This window comes from Canis lupus, chromosome 23 (assembly GCF_003254725.2).
Source record: "Canis lupus dingo isolate Sandy chromosome 23, ASM325472v2, whole genome shotgun sequence".
In the NCBI taxonomy this organism is placed as follows: Eukaryota; Metazoa; Chordata; class Mammalia; order Carnivora; family Canidae; genus Canis; species Canis lupus.
In genome coordinates this window covers 25,382,720-25,405,996 of record NC_064265.1, presented here as the reverse complement: position 1 = coordinate 25,405,996, position 23,277 = coordinate 25,382,720, and the positions used below count along the sequence as shown (strand labels likewise).

At 34.4% G+C, this 23,277-nt stretch overlaps 1 protein-coding gene across 18 annotated transcripts in view; it reads right to left on the bottom strand.

The window, feature by feature from the left end:
* Window positions 1–23,277, bottom strand: part of TBC1D5 (TBC1 domain family member 5) — a 544,381-nt gene that overhangs the window by 345,904 nt on the left and 175,200 nt on the right. For 15 of the 18 annotated variants that reach the window (XM_049100069.1, XM_049100068.1, XM_049100073.1 and 12 more), the window contains one exon: window positions 742–873. The exons of 1 other annotated variant lie outside the window; for it this stretch is intronic. In XM_049100069.1, coding sequence (XP_048956026.1) covers window positions 742–838 — 97 coding nt within the window. In that variant the 5' untranslated portion in view covers window positions 839–873. Of the gene's footprint in view, window positions 1–741; window positions 874–3,631; window positions 3,684–9,202; window positions 9,327–23,277 lie in introns of those variants that run through there. 2 more of the 18 variants (XM_049100071.1, XM_049100072.1) reach the window with 2 other exon arrangements.

The following is a 23,277-nucleotide window of genomic DNA, read 5'->3' as shown; positions in this document are numbered from 1 at the left end:
ATTTTTAAAAATAGATCTTGTAATCCTGAGGTATCTATTTCATGAGTAAAAATATTTCAAATAGTTACCTGAGTCAATGAATCAATCAAAAATAAAGATAAGGCTTTAAGAATTTGCAAACTGACCACTTCCTTTTCTGAGATGCTATAGTGTTACTAATATGAATAAACAAAACAGGGTTCTGAAATACACATATTTGATAAATTTTTACAAGGTACCCTGAATATAGTTTATCTCTTACAGTCTCTTTTACTCCTTCAACAATTTAAATGCACAGATCTTCAAAAGTACAACACAAACTTCAATTAGTTTAAAAAGGGAGAGACAGAGATGAAGGAGAGAATAAGGCAAGTCTTTTATCTCAGAATAGTGTCAACTTATTTTTAAAGGCAAAAATTCCTTACAAAATCAAGACCAAAAGCTTCTAGTTCTTTAAAATATGTTTGACAAAGACCATTTTGATTTCAACATTCTTATGCTGAAGTAACTGTTTATCATTTGTTTTTTTAAGAATGACAGTGCATTAAACATTTGGCTAATGCTTCTGTCTATAATTGAAAGTTGATGTTTTGTGGTATTCATTAGTGTCAGAGTGCTCTCTACCTATCCAGTGGAGTATGCTTCAAGATGCCCTGCTCAGCTTCATGTAAAGAATTACACACATAAGGCAGGCAAAGCTAACTAGAGGCTCTCTCCTTGGTTTTCCAGTAGCCACATAATGCATCCGCATACAAAACTCACCTCCAGTCTTGTTTGAGTAACTCGACAAGGGGTCAATGCCCACTTCTTGTTCTTCTGGCTGCAGAGGATGTCTAGTTTCAGATAAGGAATGATACATTGTGAAAACCAGACAATGTCATCAAAAGTGACTACCTGGGAAATTAAGAGAGAGAGAGAGAAATGGTATTTTTTCTTATTGCTATGACTGGAAATAAATACACGATTGAAATGATTAAATGAGCATTACAGACATTAACAAGTTTTCCACAGGCTTCAGGGACTGTTAAAACACATTGGCAGGCATATGCAAGGAAGTGAAAAGTGGCACAAAATTTCCATTTCAACAATTTCTCCCCAAATTTGTACTTCACTGGTAACCATTACCTCAATGTTCAATCACATTTACTTTCAATAAACTTCTGCACAAAATGTTGAATTTTAAGTTAAATTATTGTCTCATTTATAACATCTTTTTGTTTCATTACCAATACATTTACAATAGAACTTTCAAAATATGGAAAATATAGCATATCCAAATCATTCATAATTGTATGAACTAAAAACAGAAGCCCTCTTAACATTTCATTTCAAAAAATATATTTTTAATGTGATCTAACATACTAAATATACTGATTATATAAATTATTGTGGGTATTTTCCATCCCATTAAAAAAGACCATATTATCACTTCAAATAAACCCCTAGTATTCCATTAAATAGTTATAATGATGCATATAACCAATTCCTTATTAGTAAACAGAATGCTTTCAGTTGTTTAACACTATAAACAGTTTCATGGTGAGTATCTTTTAGTAATATTTCTATGCAACATCTATGATTATTTCCTTAAGATAAATTTGGGAGGTCACTGCTGGGCCAAAACATGTATTAAAAAAAATAAGACTCCATAGCAAGTTTTGGCAAATTGTACTCTAGAAAAGGTTTTTATGTAAGACAATTCATTCCCGTGGACCCTCATTAACAATGGGAATGGGTAATTCATTTTATCGAATGTGAGAGGCACATTTTATATTGCATTTGCTTGACAACTAGTGAGATCACCAAAGGTTCATATGTTTTCTCTGATATTTATTATCTTTTGTGGATGGAGTTTATTATTATGATTGTCTTCATAATTTGTAAGTATGCTTTAAATATTAGGAATATTAAACCTTTGTCATATGATAGATATTTTTCTGAGTGTGTCAGTCTTCAAATAACATGGTGTTCTTGTGACATTAAGTAATTTTTTCATTTCTGTGTACACAATAATATCTATATCTCCTTTATGATTTCCACCTCAGGTATTATTACACTTACAAAGGCAAGATTATATAAATAACTACCTATTTTGTTTAGTCATTTTGAAGGTTTTCCTCCTGTATTCTGATTTCTAGAAATGATTTCAACTTAAACAAAGATGTTTTTAATTAATTATTGAAGTTTTTTTTTAAAGATTTATTTATGATAGACAGAGAGAGAGAGGGAGAGAGAGAGAGAGAGGGAGACACAGGAGGAGGGAGAAGCAGGCTCCATGCCAGGAGCCCGACGTGGGACTCGATCCCAGGACTCCTGGGCCAAAGGCAGGCGCTAAACCACTGAGCCACCCAGGGATCCCCTATTATTGAACTTTTTAAGCCACACTAACCACTTAAAAATTTTTTAATGTCTGTAAGATACAGATAACTGTACTAAATCAGAATCTTTCAAAAAAATAAATGGGCTCACTAATTTTCATCCAAAATAATGTAATACATGAAATTTTAAATTTCAAGAGAGAGGAGAGACATGATATAGGAAGAGTAAATGAGGAATGATAAGTTGGAAAAGCAAGCCCAACCAAAATGAGTATATAATTTTCCAGGATATGGACTCCAGTTATGAAGAAAAGGTTCCACAGAAGCCCATGAATACACAAATCTTTGACCACATTCTTCCCAACACAAAATTCTCCTCTATCCTTTATTTCTCCCCCAAAACATCTCACTCTGTAGAACAGTCTTGTACATTTTCTGAGTTTACCAGAACCCTCCAACTCTCACATACTTGCATAGTCAGATAGTAAAAAATCCTTTCCACCTTAGATTGTGGCTAAAGCAAAAGCAAAGGGGTAGGCAAAACCAACTTTAGAGAAAGCAGAAAACTTTCATTGCCAACATAAGATTTTCTAAAGCCATAATCAAGTCCTAAATCCAAAAATCTAGACAGCCGTCAGTTATTTGCTTCTTATGTGTGCAAATCAATCAACATATATTTAGCACTTAAAATACTGAAGGAATTCTGGAGAATATAATCTAGTAGAGGACAACAAAAAGTAAATGATCGGTTATATATGTTATAAAACAGAATCTGATAAATTTTGCTGATCAAATGAATAAACAGATTAATAAAGTTTTCTGCTATGGAGAAGTAAGGACCACCAAACTCAAATGCCTAATGGGGTCAAGCAAAAAAGCATTATTAATCAAAATCAGCAATGATTGAGAAGTGAATATAAGTCAAAAACCACATTTTTTCTTAAAGATTTTATTTATTTATTTATTTATTTATTTATTTATTTATTTGTTTGTTTGTTTATTTATTTATTTAATGAGAGACACAGAGAAAGAGGCAGAGACACAGGCAGAGGGAGAAGCAGGCTCCATGTAGGAAGCCTGATGTGTGACTTGATCCTGGAATTCTAGGATCACACCCTGAGCCGAAAGTAGATGCTTAACCACTAGGCCACGTAGGCATCCCAAGTCAAAACCACTTTAAATGTTTCATGTATACTCATCATTTCATCCTCCCAACAGCGCTACTGACATACCATCCTCATCCTTTTCATTTTACCAGAGAGAAAATGGAGGGATTAACTAATTTGTCTACAGTCACACTAGTAGTAAGTGCTGATGCCAGAATTTGAACCTACCTTGTCTAGCTCCAGAGATTACATTCTTTACTCTGGCACTATATTTGGCTTTCTGTAAGTCAATCAGACAAACAGACAAGGTATAAAACAAAGGAGTACAAGGGGATGGGTCTGTGAACAACTAAAACACCCTATACTCTGCTTTGATTTATTCAAGACAAGCTAGAAACCCAGAATTTTATGTGAAATCTCTTTAAAGTGCTGGTAAATAATTCAAATTAAAAAAAAAAAAAACTGTGTGGAACAGATTAAACACATTTCAAAACTGTATTTGGCCCATGGACAACTATTTTAATGTTAAGATACATATTCTCCATACATTTTGTTATACTTTTGAAAATAGGAGAGAAAACATTTGAAAATGCATATTCCAAGAGCCAGATTTCCATAAAATTTCTTTAATGTCCTAGACATGTTTTCATATCATTACCTTAATTCTTTCTTATTATAGTACAATTCCACTGTTATAGACTTTATATACCTAAAATATACAAAAAGGGGATTTTATGTACTTTGAACTTTATGAGAAATAAACAAGTAACTACCAAACTGATATCAAAGTATATTTTTAAATGGAACTTTAAAAAAATACCTACCTTTTTTTTTTAATACCTACCTTTCTATAGCTAAAATACTCTACAACATGATGATGCTTATATATTCATTCAAGATTTTCAAAGATACTTAAGGTCTTTTTGACTCCTAAGAGAAAGTTAAGTTCAAGAAGTCATCACCGATTTAAGTAATAATTCTTTAGAAACTGACCTCTATGGTTATAACTGATAACCAACGTATAAAATTTACCAAATACAGGAGTCTACAACTAGCCCGTGAATAAGGGACAAGCAGGGCTAGGTAGGGGGCCATGGAATCAGGCTCACAAAAATCCCAAAAATGTGGAGATGAAAGGAAACCAAAAATAAATAAACCAGACCATCCTATCCCAGGTGCTAAGGGTGGAGTCCTGTTATAACAGTCACTTGTAACCAAGAAAGAATTACAAGACCCTAAAAAAGTAAGCCACTGAAGGTGTTACCACTAGTCCTGAACTCAATGATGTTATCAATAGAGATGTTAAAAGAATTTAGGTTTCCTGGTTGCCTTCCAATAAAAGACCAACCCTACAAGCCCCCCAGTGGCAACCCTGTAGGAACCCCTCTCACTCCTGAGAACTTTCTCTGTATCCTTGCTTAATAAACTTCTCTTTATTCACTCTCCTTTATCCGGGATACTCAGTCTTCAACTCTGTGAGACAAGAACCTAACTCTCCCGCTTCAATCTGTATAATCAGGCATCTACTATATTCTAATTTATTATACCTATAGATCGAAACTGAATCACTAAATTCTTTTATATTCAAATAAAGTAAACCAGCTGAAAAGTAATAATGAGTTACTTTCAAGAAATTGAAGAAAAAGTCTCATAACGTTCTTACTTTTCTTTTAATTATGGATTTCAATAATAATCTGGTTCAAAAGTAACTTACTAAGCAGATATTGCTTTTTTTTTTTGCTGTTTGGTTTTATTTTTTTATTTTGTTTTTAATCTTAATTCTAGTGTAGTTAACATACAGTGTTATATTAGTTTTAAGCATACAATATAGTGACTCAACAATCTTTTACCTAGAAAGATCAGACCATAGGAAAATATTTGAATTCAAATAGAGAATTAAGGCAATTTCTTAACCTGAAAATTTTAAGATAATTGCTATTAAAAGTCAAAATGGCATAAACATTTTGAAATGCACAATGCACCATTACATCTTTTACCCCTATTACAAACCCAGACTTCTATATTTGGTATGCCTTAATCTTTTCTATACAAAAAGCAGATAGAAAAATATGTAATAACCAAAAATATATATCTTAGAGTAAATGACTACTAAAATCCATAATTGATAGATTTCAGTTTTCTTAAATGTCATTCTGTCTCTAGAATTTCCCACAAAACCCTCAGAATTGTTAAAACTGAAGGCAATCTTATTTTTTCTAATTTAGAACATGCAGCAATATACCTTCCAAGACGTGAGAAAGGAGATATCCCTTCTTTGCTACATTACTATAAATAACAGTTAAATTTCCTGCTCCACATAAACTCAAAATTCACAAAACTCAAAATTGGTTGTGCAATATGGTTTTACTGCTATCCTGGTCACAGGAATTGACACTTTAGGCTAAAACTGCCATTTATAATCCAAGTCTAATCTTAAGGACAGTTATATTGGCTTTATAAGTCTGGTTCTTGTAATATTAAATCTTAGAATAAAAGTGATCTGCCTGAAAGAAGGAAGGTCTTGTGAAAAATAGTTAATATTTAATGAGAGGGTCAGAGTTAAGCACTAAAAGCTTAGAGGACAGTTTTAAAGTATAATATATACTCTGGAAAACTGTGTGGAGGTTCCTCAAACAGTTAAAAATATACCTGCCCTACGACCCCGCAATTGCACTGTTGGGGATTTACCCCAAAGATACAAATGCAATGAAACGCCGGGACACCTGCACCCCGATGTTTCTAGCAGCAATGGCCACGATAGCCAAACTGTGGAAGGAGCCTCGGTGTCCAACGAAAGATGAATGGATAAAGAAGATGTGGTTTATGTATACAATGGAATATTACTCAGCTATTAGAAATGACAAATACCCACCATTTGCTTCAACGTGGATGGAACTGGAGGGTATTATGCTGAGTGAAGTAAGTCAGTCAGAGAAGGACAAACATTATATGTTCTCATTCATTTGGGGAATATAAATAATAGTGAAAGGGAAAATAAGGGAAGGGAGAAGAAATGTGTGGGAAATATCAGAAAGGGAGACAGAACATAAAGACTGCTAACTCTGGGAAACGAACTAGGGGTGGTAGAAGGGGAGGAGGGCGGGGGGTGGGAGTGAATGGGTGACGGGCACTGGGTGTTATTCTGTATGTTAGTAAATTGAACACCAATAAAAAAAAAAAAAGGTATAATATATAAAATTTCAAAACAATATTATTTTCCACATCAAGTGAAGCAATACAAGCAGTCTCAAGTGAAAACTTCCAATTCTTAACATTATACAGACAAAAGGCTAGGTCAGGTCAACATTTTTTTCCTTTTAAAATGGTATCACATCAACAAAGCCTCTAGAAAAATAATTCATTCCCTGTGAATCTGAAGTTCTATGTATTCCAAAGTGTATTCATTCTTTTACAGCTTCCAATACATAGGCAGAGAATTAGCATTCTGAATTGTGTCTTCTAAAGACATCCATATTCAGAAAAGCTCATATAAGCATACTTCATTCATTTAAATTCTTGACTGATGGTAAACTTAAAAGTCAAACACTGAAATGACAGAGTAATATTGCTTTACATAAAGATACCTCCCATAAGAAAAGCATATCAAAGAGCTTAAATGAACTATTTCCAGAGCACGATTACAAAAGGGAAAGAGGATATAACATAAATACGTATCTGTCACAGATAGCATCCATTTACCATGATGGGTATATAACCTAAAACATGACATCTTAGCTATAAAAGCAACAAACTTTGATAAAAGCTGTATTTTCTTAATTAAGAGAGTAAGTGAACATTATAGAAGTTTCTATTTAAAAACCTCTTTTATTAAAAAATATTGGCAGCTAGAGGTAAATTTGATGTTTGGGAATAATGATGTTCTGAGGTCTTCATCAGAAGGAAGTGAAGGAGGTAGAAAGGAAGAAGGAAGAAAGAATGAAATAAAGAAGAGAGAAGGAAAACAAAGAGAAAGAATAAATCTCCCATTTTTAAACTCTGTCAATCTTGAATGCAAGACAGTTACACTGGACTTTAAGTAAGTTAATTAAGTATTAAAATCAATCATCTGAAAGTCTTAATATTTAATATTGGTTAGATTGTATATCAAAGTAGTTTTATTATTTATTTACTCCAAACCTTTCCAGAATACTTCATCTGACAACAGGGGGTCTGTTTCTCACAAGATAAATGCATCTACAATGCCAAATAAATTATATATAAAAGCATTTGTCTTAATACATGTCATTCAATATTAAATATCGCTCATTGGTAAAATCTTGAACACCTAATTCACTTTTACTAACCACACAACTGTACTATTCAAGGGTTGCCAATTAAATAGGTATAGGAACACCGTTAAGGGTCTACATACTAAGGACAGTGATCAAAAGAAAATTAAAATTATAAGACTTAATTCTGATAGTTTCCAGGCTATCAGAACAAGATGTTTAGGGTAAATCATCCACTATAAAAATAAACTAGATTCATAAATAATATATATAATCAGAAATAAGTAGAATATATGAAATGTTCATAAGTGGGCTTAAGTATTTTATATTACAAAATAAGAATATAATTGGCCTTTCAAATATTCAAATGTTATAAATTAATAGAAAGTGGCAGTAGTGACTGTATAAACCAAGAGAAAATTCAGCATTATAAAAAGTGAAAGTGGCCTAACAAAAAGCTCTCCACAGTGTATCCTCATTTAGTCTCAGAGTTCTCTAGAACAGATAGATGCTCAAGATGCAAAGACTGGAAAAGTAGCTCAGCCAGTGACCAAATCTTTTGTTATTACACAGCCATACAAAATTACTTCCAATTGTTACTGTCCCTATTTTATAGAGAGAACACCTCTATCCTTTAAACTATTCAGTCAGGTTTTCATAAAATCAAGGTAACTATAACAAACAATTAGGAGTTCAAGAAGAATGAGCAATATTTGAAAAGAGAAAACCTTTTTGAAATGTCAGCCTTGAACATCAAAATTATACAGAATGATGAGGAACCAGGCTTATATTGCATATAAATACGAGAGCATATTAGTCTGCATTTAATTACCAGTTCAAACAACAACCTGATCTAACCTTTGACAAGTAAAATAAATGTCCTGAATAATTTAACTAAAGTAAACATTTGCTGTTAATGCTAGCTAATTATAGTAAGAGCTGGAAAGAGAAGGGGAAAAAGAGATGATGAAGAGAAAGGAAGAGAAAGAGTGATGAATTTTTTTAAAATTAATACTGAGATCTTCAACTCATTGAAACATGATTATTTTCAATGAATTTAACTTACATAAAAGGACAAACTCAGTTGAACATAGCTGCTTTGTAAATACTCAAATAAAGAAACATTATTGCTGATTAGAGATTTTATTCTTTCAGTTGGTAAAAATCACTAGCCTACCATGGAGATAGGAAAACTAGGTATAGATGAATTAGGGTACACCTCTTCATCCAACTAGCTCAAAGTTTAATGAGGAAAGAGCCCAGAAAATAGGTTGCAAGACTTAGCACTAGCTAATTAATTAAAATTATTAACTGAAGTAAAAATACAGATGCCCAATTAAATTTGAATTTCAGAAAAAAAGTAATATTTGTAACATATTTATACTAAAAGGTATCCATAATTTACTTGATATTCAAATTTAATTGTGCAACCTGTTCTTTATCTAACAACCCTACCAGTAGATAAACAAAGATGAGTATCTATGGGAAAATATGTGGTATGCTTATTACAGGAGTCCCAAGGATTAAATGAGATCAAAACTCTGAGAGTAAGATCCAAAAAAAAACTTACCCCAAAGCAGGAAAGAGGTGTTTTTCCAAAGTTCTATGTAGTAATCACTTAATGGAAAAGACAAAGATACACTACTCAAATGACCTGAGCCCACAGCAACTTGTCTTTCAATCTCCCTAAGTAACTGCAAAGAAATATAATAATAAACAAATGAACAAACCAACTTTTTAATGGCAATCATCAGCTACCAAATGCAGAAAAATTTAACAATCTGACAAAAACCTAAGAGCTGCTGAGAACTCAGCTGAATGGAGACAGAGTACATGACTATTTTTATAGGGAGATTGTCTTTACCCCTAAGGAATACAGGTGCATTAAGGGAAAAAAACAAAAGACAACACAGAGAAAACTGAACTTTGTTAACTTGTTGAGATCACTCTTACTGAAATATATATTTTCATTCTCATATTGTAAATAAAATGTTAGTAAATATGCATGATACATTAGAATCTAAGCTCTGAATGTGACCTTAAATTTAAAAAAAAAATGCATAATGTGAAGACATTTCAAACTCCATATGAAAACGCCAATTTAACTGATTAGTGACTTCAAAAATGACTAGCTTATTTGCTCATGTGGTAGTAGCTTCTATATATTTGGCATAAGAACCAAGAAGCCTGTTTGAACACAAAAATGTTTCGACTATAATAGAAGATCATCATTATTTATAGGGACAAGAAAAATTCCAATTCTCCAACCTAATGACGTATAAATATATATAGATATTCTACAATTCTACAGAAAATAACAATCACTTAAAAGAGTAATTTATCTAAAATAATGAATTTGGAAAGTGATAGGAAAGTGATAGGACTTGAAGGATTGTCTCAGTCTTTGCTATCCTGTGTTGATTGTAATGGTTCCATCTTTTCCATCTCCAAAAGAGACTTGTGTACATATAACTTCTGTGTTTACTAACACCCAAACCATTTAGATGTTCATTTAAGAAAACAGAAGTATATATATAGCTTAACAATGTAAACATTATGGGCCATCAAAATGAGACTAAAATTGTCTACATTTCGTTTTTACAAGATGATAAATTTAAAGCACTGATAAAATGAAATATAGATAAAGAAAGAAGAGTTAAGTATAAAAGACAGAAAATGAAACACAACGTTCACATGATATCCTGATGTCACAAGGCATAAGGGTTCTATAGCTACTATTGAAGAATTTTTCAAGACATCAATGCATACTGAAAAACCAGAAAAATTCCTTGAATGCCATGAAGAACAAATGAAGACCTGAAAGGATTGATGAAAGAGTGCAATTAACAAAACAATAAATACACAAATAGTAATGTGGGTATACACGGGGACAAGAGAGAGGCTACACAAGCCATATTCCAACAGCCAGACAGTTTTACTAATAAATATACATACTTCTTCCTGTGTATATACTCTAGCAGAAGACAGTAGCACATTTTCTCAAAAACTTCACGGAACAATAAATGTTTAAAAGATAAGTACATTAGGCATATATATTTCTTAGCATACTGATTTAAATAAAAACACTGCACAATTTCTAAAATTTTCATAATGTATGCCTAAACCTCAGCAAACACTTTAAAGGTGGACTATAAACTTCATGCCATGCTTTACCATTTACAAAACAAGGACACAGTCACTTGGAATTATAATGTGCTATTTATGTATTGAGTTAAGTAAATAGAGATCTGAAGTTTTGAAAACTGTTTAGGAAAAAAAAAGAAAAAGAAAACTGTTTAGGACCTGGAAATTTTATCTTAACTTCTAATAGAACTAACTAAACATGATCAAGCACTTCAGGTGACATTATTATAAGGTAATTTTTTCCTATTGAGGCTTTTGAAACCAGATAATAATCCCGCACCCCCCCCTCACCGCCCCACAAATCCAAATATACTCTCACTTTGCAAAAAAATAAAAATAAAAAAATTAAAGATTTATTTATTTAAGTAAGGAAGAGCGCACAACCAGGGAAGAGAGGGAGAGAAGTAGGATCCCCGCTGAGTAGGAAGCCCGATGCTCAATTCCAGGACCCTGGGATCACGACCTAAGCCAAAGGCTCAGTAATAAGGGAACATAAGTGGTCAAAGCAGTAAACTTATATAGTTACACAAATACATTGGTATGATCTTTTCTCTTTCTTGTATGAGAAACTAATATTTTGCCTTTTAGTATGACATGGATTATTTTTATATGTCATGCACATCTTCTTGGAACATTAGGATTATTTTGTACAAAATTATTCCAGCAATTTACTGACAGAGGAATTTTAAACCCCCCAAAAATGTATGAAAACTAATCCATATTTTTCAGTAACTACTAAAATTTCACAATGGACATAGTGACTGAAATTCTTTTTTTTTTTTTTTTTTTTTCTTTTTAAAGATTTCATTTGGGCAGCCCCGGTGGCTTAGCAGTTTAGCACCGCCTTCAGCCCAGGGCATAATCCTGGAGACCCAGGATCGAGTCCCACATCGGGCTCCCTGTGTGGGGCCTGCTTCTCCCTCTGCCTCTCTCTCTCTCTCTAATAAATAAATAAAATCTTTAAAAAAAAAAAAGATTTCATTTATTTATTCATGAGAGACACAGGGAGAGAGGCAGAGATGTAGGCAGAGGGTGAAGCAGCTCCCTGCCAGAAGCCTGATGTAAGACTTGATCCTAGAACTCTGGGATCAAGCCCTGTGCTGAAAGCAGATGCTGAACCACTGAGCTACCCAGGCATTCCTGAAATTCTTGATATATACTTTCTTTAAACCATCTCATTTCAAAAATTATTTTATTACATATCCTGTCTAAGTCTATGAGCTCTTAGGCAGGCCTTATACATACATCCATAGTTAAATAAGCAACCAAATAAAAAAATGGATCATGAAAAAGTCTTCATGGGAATCATGTTAACACAAAATTAAATTTTAAGATATATCTTAACATTTAATGCAATCTTATTGATGACAAATCTAGTAATTTTAATCTATAATTGAAATTGCTAGATCAAATTGTTTGCCTATCTTTAACAAAATATTGCCAAAATTCTACTCAAAGTGGCTATACCAATTTACGTTTTGGTATGGGACAGTTCCTATTTCTCTACACCCCTGCTAGCTCTTAGTATCATGGGCCTTTTTCTTCCCCCCAATCTGAATGGTATGAAGTGGTATCTCATTGTGGTTTTTATTAGCATCTCCCTGACTACTTCCTGATTGAAAATCCTTTCATCTGTTCTATTAGTCAGGGTTCTCCAGAGAAACAAACCAATAGAAGATTTCAAAGAAAAAAATAGGAAAAACAGGGAGTTTTATTATAAGGAATTGGTTCTCACAATTATACACCTGGCAAGTTCAACTGGTAAGGATAGGAAGATAGGCTGGAGATGCAGGAAAAGCCAATATTCCAGTTCAAAGGCTGTCAGATAGGAGAAGTCAATGATATGGCTGGAAGGCCATTAGACAGAGATGACGCAGATGAAGTCCCAGTCAGTCTGCAATAGAATTCCTTTTGCCAGGAGTAAGGTCAGGCTTTTGTTCTATTCAGCACTTCAACAAATTAGTTAAGGCCCACCCACGTTATAAAGGCCAATCTGCTTCTGCCCGTTTAACTAATAATTTCATCCAAAACACCCTCACAAAAACACCTGCAATAATGTCTGACCAAATATCTAGGAATACCTGTGGCCCACTCAAGTTGATGCATAAAAGTAAACTCTCACATCTATATACTAGCCATTTGGGTCTCCTTTTCTAAGAGCTTCCTATTCATATCTTTTGCCCAGTTTTCAGCCATGTGGTGGTCCTTTGCTTGATAATTTATAGGATTTAAAAAATAAATAAATAAATCCTGGATACATAGTAACTTTATTTTTTTTTTAAGATTTTATTTATTTATTCATGAGAGACACAGAAAGAGAGGCAGAGACACAGGCAGAGGGAGAAGCAGGCTCCATGCAGGGAGCCCAATGTGGGACTCAATCCTGGGACTCAAGGATCAGGCCCTGGGCTGAAGGCACGCGCTCAACCACTGAGCCACCCAGGCATCCCCATAGTAACTTTAATACAGTATTAGGGATCCCTGGGTGGCGCAGTGGTTTGGCGCCTGCCTTTGGCCCAGGGCGCGGTCCTGGATATCCGGGATCGAGTCCCAAGTCGGGCTCCCGGTGCATGGAGCCTGCTTCTCCCTCTGCCTGTGTCTCTGCCTCTCTCTCTCTCTCTCACTGTGTGCCTATCATAAAAAAATAAAAGTTAAAAAAAAATTTAAAAAAATACAGTATTAAAAAAAATCAGAAGTATGGGGATGCCTAGGTGGCTCAGTGGTGGAGTGTCTACCTTCAGCTCAGGTCATGATCCCAGAGTGTCTTGACACTGAGAATCTGCATCAGGCTCCCTGTTCAGTGAGGAGTCTGCCTTGCCCTTTCCCCCAGCTCATGCTCTCTCTCTCTGAAAGAAAGAAAGAAAGAAAGAAAGAAAGAAAGAAAGAAAGAAAGAAAGAAAGAAAGAAAGAAAGAAAGAAAAGAGGAAAGAAAGAAAGAGAGAGAGAGAGAGAGAGAGAGAGAGAAAGAAAGAAAGAAAGAAAGAAAGAAAGAAAGAAAGAAAGAAAGAAAGAAAAGAAAAGAAGAAAACCAAATTTCCCTTTGTAAATAGGGCATAATGAAAATAGATTATGTTCCTGAACAAAAAAGAAATAAAAATGATTATGATAATTTGGTTCAATGCTTTCTCTACGCTAAGAGAGGTATTCAGTACTGATGATAACTAGTATTTTACTAAATGCTTGGTAAATGCCAGACACTGTGCTTTATGTTGTTATCCCATTTAATCTCCTCAGCATCTTACCAGCATCTTATCATTATCATCTCTATTTTATATATGTGGATATTGAAACTAGCAGGTTAAGGATAGCAGCTCAATGGCACACACTAAGAGGATGGGACATGAATTCAGAATTAATTTAGAAATTCATTTTAAGACATCCCTACTGGCTTCCCACTATGTCTATTGGCACTAGGAAAGGAACACCACAGAATAAAGAACGAGGAGAGGCAACATCCTTGCTGTCTTGACACTCAGAATCTGATAGGAGGCAAAATACAGAAAATGTACATAGCATGTAATGCAGGACAGCATCCCATAGCAAAGGAGATGTATTAAGAGAGCTCCAGCCCTAAAAGGTCAAGAGATAATCATGGTTCCATTATACCTGCTGACATATAAATACATCTACAGGTTCTCAATGCCTTTCATGATCTACCCTCATCTAACTTTCTAATCTTCTCCTTCATATCTTTTCATTTTCTAAAGACATCCACTATTCTCCTACCTCTTTCTATTTATTTGGGCAACTACTCTTGGTCAAGAAAACCTATCCCACTCCATTCCTGTCTCTCTGAAATATTTTCTTAAAAAAAATCAAAAACATGATCTGGCAAGTAACAGTAAATATTACTGAATAAATATCTATCAGACCAGATCCTATTAATTACTTCCCAAAGTTCATCTCAATTGCTCCTTCTCCTAACTCCATTCCATTCTGCTCTTAACAGTTAACGTGATCAGACACTGGATCATGTAAAAGCCAAACCCATATTTCTACTTCCAGTAAGGAAAAAGTGAGCAAAAACAGGCTGTCTTCTGAGAATATGAAATAGCAAGAATAGCCCTAAGAAGAAAAGCCCCTGCTAGAATATACCAGCATCATACTTCTTTCCACTACTATGCTTTACAATATCCACAAAAGAAAACTTCCATAATCTACTTTTGTTGACAGAAGTAATAGTCATATTTTCTAGGCTCAATTTGAGGAAATGCCCTTATTAACTATCTGACCGTAGGTAAGCTGGTTAAACTCCTTGTCCCTCAGTTTCTTTAAAGTAAAATGAGAAAATACCCATTTCACAGGTTTTTTGGGGATTAAACTAACAAACCTGAAGAACTGAGCAAAATACTGGGCACATACATAGTAAGCACTCCATAAATACTAGCTATTATTGTTATTACTATCACCATCCTTGCCACTACTCTGATGGAGATGTTTATACGATTGGGTTATTCGAATGAGAGCAAAGACAGAAGAAGGGCACTTTCAGTTCAAAAATACAAATCCTTCAAATAATCCCATAAGATTTGTTCTCTATCTTATATACTGCAATTAGATTTCACATAATATTTTCTCATTTTGTTTACTGAGAAATAAACGAAGGAAGCAGAAACTGGAGAAAGCAGGGGCTACACAGGTGTAACATTCATTTAATTTAGTAAATACTTGTTGGACCCTCCCGTATGTCAGCAGCTAATCTAGAAGGTAGTCATTTAGAAGTGAACAAGACAAAGTCTCTGTCCTCAGAGAATTTACATTCTAGGGAAAGACAAACAATAAACTAAGCATAAAAAATAATTGACATGTCAAGAGGTAACATACGTTATGAAGAAAATGTAAATAGGATAAGGGGCAGAGAATGATGGGGCATGACTAAGAGCTTATTTGGGAGCTGGGAGCTTATTTGTGAAAAGTAGTATTGGGAGGCCCTGAGAAGGTGTTGGCATTTGAATATAGTGAGTGAACAAGCCACTATAGATCACTTGAGGGCAACGTTTACTGGGAATATCAAAGCAAAGTCCCTAAAATAGCAAACAGCTAGGAGTTTTGGAGGGATAAAGAAGGGTGAGGCGTGGAGTGAAATGGAGGTGGGAGGGGGAAAGGAGAGGGGCCCCTTATGTCCTTTAGGGCAATGAAAGGACTCTCGTTTATACTTTGGATGGAAAGGCATGAGGGGCCTTTTTGCACGGGAGTGTGAGATGACAAGAAAGAGCTGATGTTACATGTCGCAAATGAGGAAAAGCATTGAGCACTTGGGTCAGCCACTCAGGACCTTCTTCAGAAAAGAGTCTTTCCTCAGGAAGTTAAGAATAAAGGTAAAGATCAGTCCTAGAAGTAATTTCAAGACTATGGTATACTAGAAGGAGGAAGATAAGGTAAAAAGGAGTCACCATAGAAAAAGTATAGCAAAGAACAGAAAACCAAGTCACACAAAAGGGCATCTTGCCAGATGACAGTCCTTAAAATGCTCCAGTATTTTTGGAGAAATGAAATACCTACTATCAAGCAATTAATCAATAAAATTAAAGAGCCATATAATAGTACAATACTAAATGTAATTTGATTTTATTTTGTATGAATTCAAGTCCTTTTAGTAAATGACAACTACTGAAGGTCAGGATCTCCTTGCCCAGTATCTGTATATCAAGTCCTAATAAGAGAAAATGTAAGGGGAGGATGAACATGTGAATGAGCTGGGGAAAGAAAACCTTGACCCCAACTCACACAAGCTCTGCTTTGTGAGGCACAAAGGCAAAACAAAACTGAAGTCTCTTCTTTCACTAATTAAAAATATTGCCCTTCCTCAAAACTATTTCAGTTAGAAACTGCTAGTGGTAAGACCGCATCAGATAAATTTATTAATAGAATCAGTATAGAATAGATTTTATGAATTGTCTGATAGGTCAACAGACATTTAGTGGTTACTAGCCCTCTCAGCTATAGGATATGAATTACAAGGGACTAAGTTTAGTCGGCTCTAACAAGTCTTCTGGATTTTGGCTTTATGTAGTATATGTATCCATTATTGTACTTTTGTTTCTGGAACAATTTTTAAAGCAGACAAATCTGTAAATCTAGGAACCCAGTGTCTGTCTATAGATGTAGATACATCACATACTCCTTCATTTTACCTCACAGTGAAATAAAATATTACTTTTAAAATATAAGGCGATAGGGGAGCCCCTGTGGCGCACAGTGATTTAGCACCGCCTGCAGCCCGGGGTGTGATCCTGGAGACCTGGGATCAAGTCCTATGTCGGGCTCCCTGCATGGAGCCTGCTTCTCCGTCTGCCTGTGTCTCTTCCCCCTCCCCCCCCCGAATAAATAAATAAATCTTAAAAAAATAAAAAATAAATAAAATAAGGTATAAGGCATTATTATCTTTTACTTAAGTAACCAAGATCAAAACTGTAGTTCCTGAAATGTGTGGTGAGGTTTTCTACAGCAATGGCAAAAAGCAGACAAGAGAATTAGTATACATACTTTACTCCCTAAAGAAATAGGTCAAATGAGAACCTCTAGTCCAGAGCTAGTATAACTACACAGAATTAAATAGCTTACATTAGAAATTTTCCATCCTTCAAGATACAAAAGCAATATATCTAATACATTAGGGGAAGAAATTTAATCACAGATTCAAAAATCTTAAACTACTCAAAAAATGTCCATATTCTCTTTATTAGTGGAAAATAAGTCTGAAATATAAAAAGATGCCCCTTGGGATGTCAAGTATGTCTCCTATCTAAATCTTATTAAACGTATATGTATATAGGTCAATGGATAAAGCAAATTTAAACTAGAACAGAAAATCTGATTCAGATTCAAATTAACATCTTCCTTTTACCTATTCCTTCTGGCAGTACTTGAAAAATCTGTAGCAACAAACTATCACTTCATTATCTTCCCACAAGATACTGGTTTTCTCTAACACTTCACAATGCCTCTGAGATAGCATATCTGACATAACACCTCCACTTCTCTCCAGAATTTAACAAGATAAAGAAAAGGCAGGAAGAAAGTAGTCAATGTTGGTGTTACACATGCAAGAATCTACCATGAACATTCAAATTAAATATATACCTCAAACCATTTTAACTATTTTTCCATAAAGGTATCTGACATGTTCTGAGTTCATATTTCCCTTTAAAGCACTTAAGACACTGTAGGGTCATTTATTAGTGTTAACTGATGGCATTCAATAGCTAATGGTAGGAGGACCAGATCCATTAAACTTAAATATGACTAAAACAATGTATAGTGTGATTCAAAGGACCCAAAGTGATTGTTTTAATGATTTTTCTTTAATCATATAAAGCTGAGTAATCAAATATAGTCTTTGAAGAAGGCTATTTACTTTTTTTAACCTAAACAGGATCTCTCAAAGATAAAATAAAATGGTGAGTTCTCAATTCACCTAAGTACTCAATATCAAACTTGCTTGATTATGTAACAATATAAAGTTTAAACTTTATTCTGTGATACTATTAAAATGAAGATGTCATTGAGTAGTTTTACCTACTTTGTAATAATACCCAGAATGTAATGACCTACATGCAAAAACATGCAGGATTTTCAGGGTTGTATCACAAATTAGATCTAGACGTAAGGAAGTTCACGTATTTCTCTCCAACCAATTCCCTCCTCTGAGCCATCCCCCAACAGGTTTATCCCAGTGCTTTTTAGCATCTGTGTGCTTCAGTACAAGCATTCAGAGGGCAGGAATCAGGCCCAGACAATGTGCTCTCATGGCCCCTAGCATAGCTCCATTTGCACATGATGCTTATTAAACCCTAGCTGAAAGGCATTTGACAATACAATTACTGAAAAATTCAATGCTCACCCAGCTTGTGAAATCTTGTGCCTTGTACCTTATGATTTCAGCAGTGCCATGTGTGCTGTGATAGTTAAGGACCTGTCAATGTTTCCATTATAAACTCTGGTTTTCAGAGGTTTGTATCTTGGCCTATAAAAATAGATTCCGGTCTGTAACTTGGCATGGAAAGTACTGGTATCAGCCCAAGAGAACATTTTTTGTTCCAAAGATTAAAATAAAAATCTGTTTCGTAGTTTTAAGTTAAGAGAGTGTTAAAAGGGGGGGAGGGGAGGGTGGGTGGAGTATAGAATGTTTTTAAAAACACACACAAAAAACCAATGCTCTATGTCTCACTACTGCTTCATTTTAAATTTTGAAATGATTAACACAATATAAACCAATGATACTGCGTAAATGAAAAACCTAAAAAGAGTTTTAATTAAAAACATTATGGCGGTTACCAAAAAAAAAATCATAAATTTTTAAACAACTACATATGTAGTATCTCAAATAATCCCCACATTTAAAGATTGTCCAAGTACTCACTGACAGTAAACCAAAACTATTTCAAAGATATGTTTTACCAGATATGTAAAAATTACTTTTTAATGAATCACTAAATGTAGATTTACTTCAGATTAGTGGAGACAATCTTCAATCCTACTTCAATTTATGCATCAAGAAGTTTCTACAGTATATTATAACTTAATGTAAGAAACTGTGAGGTAATCTTTATGTACTGTTTGTTAAAGACTAGTTTAAGTTTCGTGTTTTCTTTTTAGCTTAACATAGATGTTTTCTTCAAAAATATAACAGCAGTATGTAACACTGGTGTGCCTTCAAATAAACACATTTTGAAACAATAATTTATATTCTGTCAAAGGGGGTATAAACTGGTATAACCTCCTTGAAGGATGATTTGGAAGTAGCTATCAAAATTACCTGTGTGTGTGTGTGTATTTGACCTTGTAATTACATTCTTTTTTTTTTTTTAATTACCTTGGATCAGTTCTTCTTTTTTTTTTTTTTTTTAAGATTTATTTATTTACTCATGAGAGACAGAGGGAGAGAGAGAGGCAGAGACACAGGCAGAGGGAGAAGCAGGCTCCATGCAGGAAGCCGGATGTGGGAATCGATCCCAGGGCTCCAAGATCAGGCCATGGGCTGAAGGCGGCGCTAAACTGCTGAGCCACCTGGGCTGCCCTTGTAATTACATTCTTAAGGAAACTATACTACGAATATACCTGCACATATGAAATAATACAGATATATCTTTTATATATGCATGTGAGTTTCTAGTGTGAATCTTTTTAAAAATATTCTGTATTCCACTCACAAGAATAGTTCTCACGGAATTTTTAAAATAGCAAACCTAAATGTCCATCAACTGGGAAGTTGTTAAATAAGTTATTCTAAAGGCAGACATGGTATTACTATATAGCTTTTTAAAAAAGAAAGAAGAGGAAGACAAACAAAAGAATGATTCATTGATACAGAAAGTCTTCCAAGGTACAATGATTACTGAAAACAGCAAGGTCCTATGTTACCATCTGTAGAGGGAGAAAAACTAGGAAAGAAGAATATATAGACATATATTGGGGGGGAGAAGAGAGATTTATTTCCTTGCTTCTACATGCATAAAACATTTCTAGAAAGACACACAATAAACTAACAATAAAAATTAAGGTTTCCCATAAAAATAATTTAATAACTTTGGGTACCATTCCTAATCAAGGTCTCAATATCAGATAATATAACCAAAAGAATATTAGAAAGAAAAAATACATGTAACTCTAAGCTTCTATAATTACTGAAAACAATAAAATTAGGCATTGTACAGTATACTTATATTCATAATATATGAGTGGTTCTCAAATATTGGTGCATACAGAATCACTTTAAGATCTTACTAAAACACGGATTTTTTGGACTCCACCCTTAGAATTTCTGATCCATAGGTCTGGAACAGAGCCTAAGAATTTGCTTTTTTTTTTTAACTGTCCCCAGGTAAGGTTGCACTGCTGATCCAGAGACCACACTTGGAGAACATCTGTTCTAGATAAATGAGTACCTGTTCAAAGTTGTACATAAAAACCCACCTACTACATTATAAATACAATTTCATTATTCCCAATAATACTCTGATAATGCGTGTTTTCCTAAAATTTAAGAAATCTGGGTGGTGGGGTAGATAATGCTTTAAATTATTCTAAACAAGGTAAAATAAAGTGCAAGAGGAGACAAGGGAATTAGTTCTATTGTACTTTTCCAACAGCCTCCCATCCCCTATTTCTGCCACTAGATGGAAACCAGTACAATGATTAGTTGTCAAACTGCAGATATAAATTGAAAAACAGTAAAAGTGAGGTGAAACTTACATTACATAGTATTAATTATAAAGGGACATATATCTGTGGGCCCCTATCCTACATTAACTGTAGAATGGCCATTTTTACTTTTTGATTCATTGTAAATGTCATTAGCCATTGGCCTATCAACTGTATCAACTTCAAAGAGAGTTATTACTAGTTGAATTATGATGCCTCTAAATTCTTATGTTTAAGTCCTAACCTCCAGTACCTCAGAGCATGCTCTTATTTGGAGACAGAGCCTTAAGGAAGAAATGAAGTTAAAATGATATCATGAAGGTGGGCCTTCATGTAATATTACTGGTGTTCTTATTTATAAGTGGTATAAAAGAAGCCATTTAGACACCTACAGATGGAAGATGTGAAGTGAAGACACAGAGAGAAGACAGCCATCTGCAAACCAAAGACAGGAACCTAGAGCTAGAGCAGTTCCTTTCTCTACAGCCCTCAGAAAGAACCAACACCTACCTCACCTCAGACTTTTAGTATCCAAAACTGTGAGACAGTACATTTCTTTTGTTTCTGGCACTAAGTTTATGACACTTTGCTATGGCAGCCCTAGCAAACCAATACAGGGGCTTTCTCTTTTATTTACTTTTTTTCCACGTTAAAAGGCTGAATGACTACTATAAGCAATGTAATGCGTCAAGGGCTAAGACCACAAAAATGAATAATTTTTGTCTTCAAGGAGCTTACAATCTAATGGTTCATTACTTACAGCATAAATATTCACTTAGTCACCACTAAGATTTCAACCATTGTCTCAAGTTTTTGGTGCTTGATTCAATGGGTCATCCACAAAATAAAAGATACCAACACTGAATTCCACTTCACTTCTGCCACCATTCCAATTAGAGCACTCTACTTGCTGCCTTAGTGCAAACCTGTCTAACTGGCCTCTTTCCCTCTCTCCAACCTATCACATGCATTGCTGACAACACTCTTCTTGACAGCACCCTTCATCAAAGTTTCCTGGTTAAAATGTTTCAATAAAGTTCTTAAAAGAACATTCACTGTTTCTCAATCCAGGTTATAGTCAAGTCAATACTTTACAAAAGATGTACATAACTTTAAAAACCATTGATTTAGTTTGCACCTAGGAAACTGAAATGTCTTTAAGAGAAGCTATATCATAAAGGAGTAGCAATATCATAAAATATCATTTAATACACCTGCACATAACTATACTCCCTTAAGTAACTCTAAGTCACAGGACTAATGACCTCAGTTTATTAAGTAGTGAGGGTACAAATTGATAGCTGTTCTTAATCTGTGGTTGCTTCATAAAGTATCTGTAACTATCACAGAAATCCTATCTCTAGATTCTGAAACTTCTATGTAAAGTTCTCATGGGGAGTTTATATTTTACACAACTTCATTCTATATTGTGCATTGGGCTTACAAATATGGCCTCAATTAGAAATGAAAATTTAACTTTGAATTTCTTGTCAAATTATCAAATGTGTCAACTACTGATTTAACATATTTTTTAAAAAATTTTTTTAGTATTTATTTATGATAGGCACACAGTGAGAGAGAGAGGCAGAGACACAGGCAGAGGGAGAAGCAGGCTCCATGCACTGGGAGCCTGACATGGGATTCGATCCTGGGTCTCCAGGATCGTGCCCTGGGCCAAAGGCAGGCGCCAAACTGCTGCGCCACCCAGGGATCCCTGATTTAACATATTTTTATATAGTTATCCCATTTGTTTTATTTTGATAAAACTGAGAATATTCAATTCCCAGGGAAAAATAATTGTTAGCACTAAATTTTCTCTAGAATTTCTCCTCCCTTTTCTTTTCAACAGTGATCAGTTATATGGTTTAGGAAGCCAACTAGGCTGCTGATACTACTCCATTATGTTACATGTAAATAAATTTCACACCTTCAAAATTATTAAAGTGCAAAATAGTATTTCTTGGCCTCCTTATACATAATATTCCAGTGTCGTTATTTCTTTTAGTTCCCGGAGAGAACATCTCTTATTAGTCCTACAATTAAATGATTCAGCAACCAGCCACACTATCTTTGCCTTTTAACAGTTCCAATCAGTAGCAGATCTAGGTGTAATCAACAGCAGCAGGGGGCTTTAGGAAGCAAAACAAAACAAAAACAGTAGGAATCTTTACTAGAATACAGTAATTGATACAGGGGAACATTATAGGCTATTTTAATCCAAGTTAATCTAAGATATTAGAGTCTGATTTTATAATCAGAAGTGAAACGAGCAGGACAACTTCTGAGTATCTGAAAACAGAACAAATGTCAAACAGTTAATAAGGTTAAAATGAAAGAGGACTGTTTTCAAATGAATCC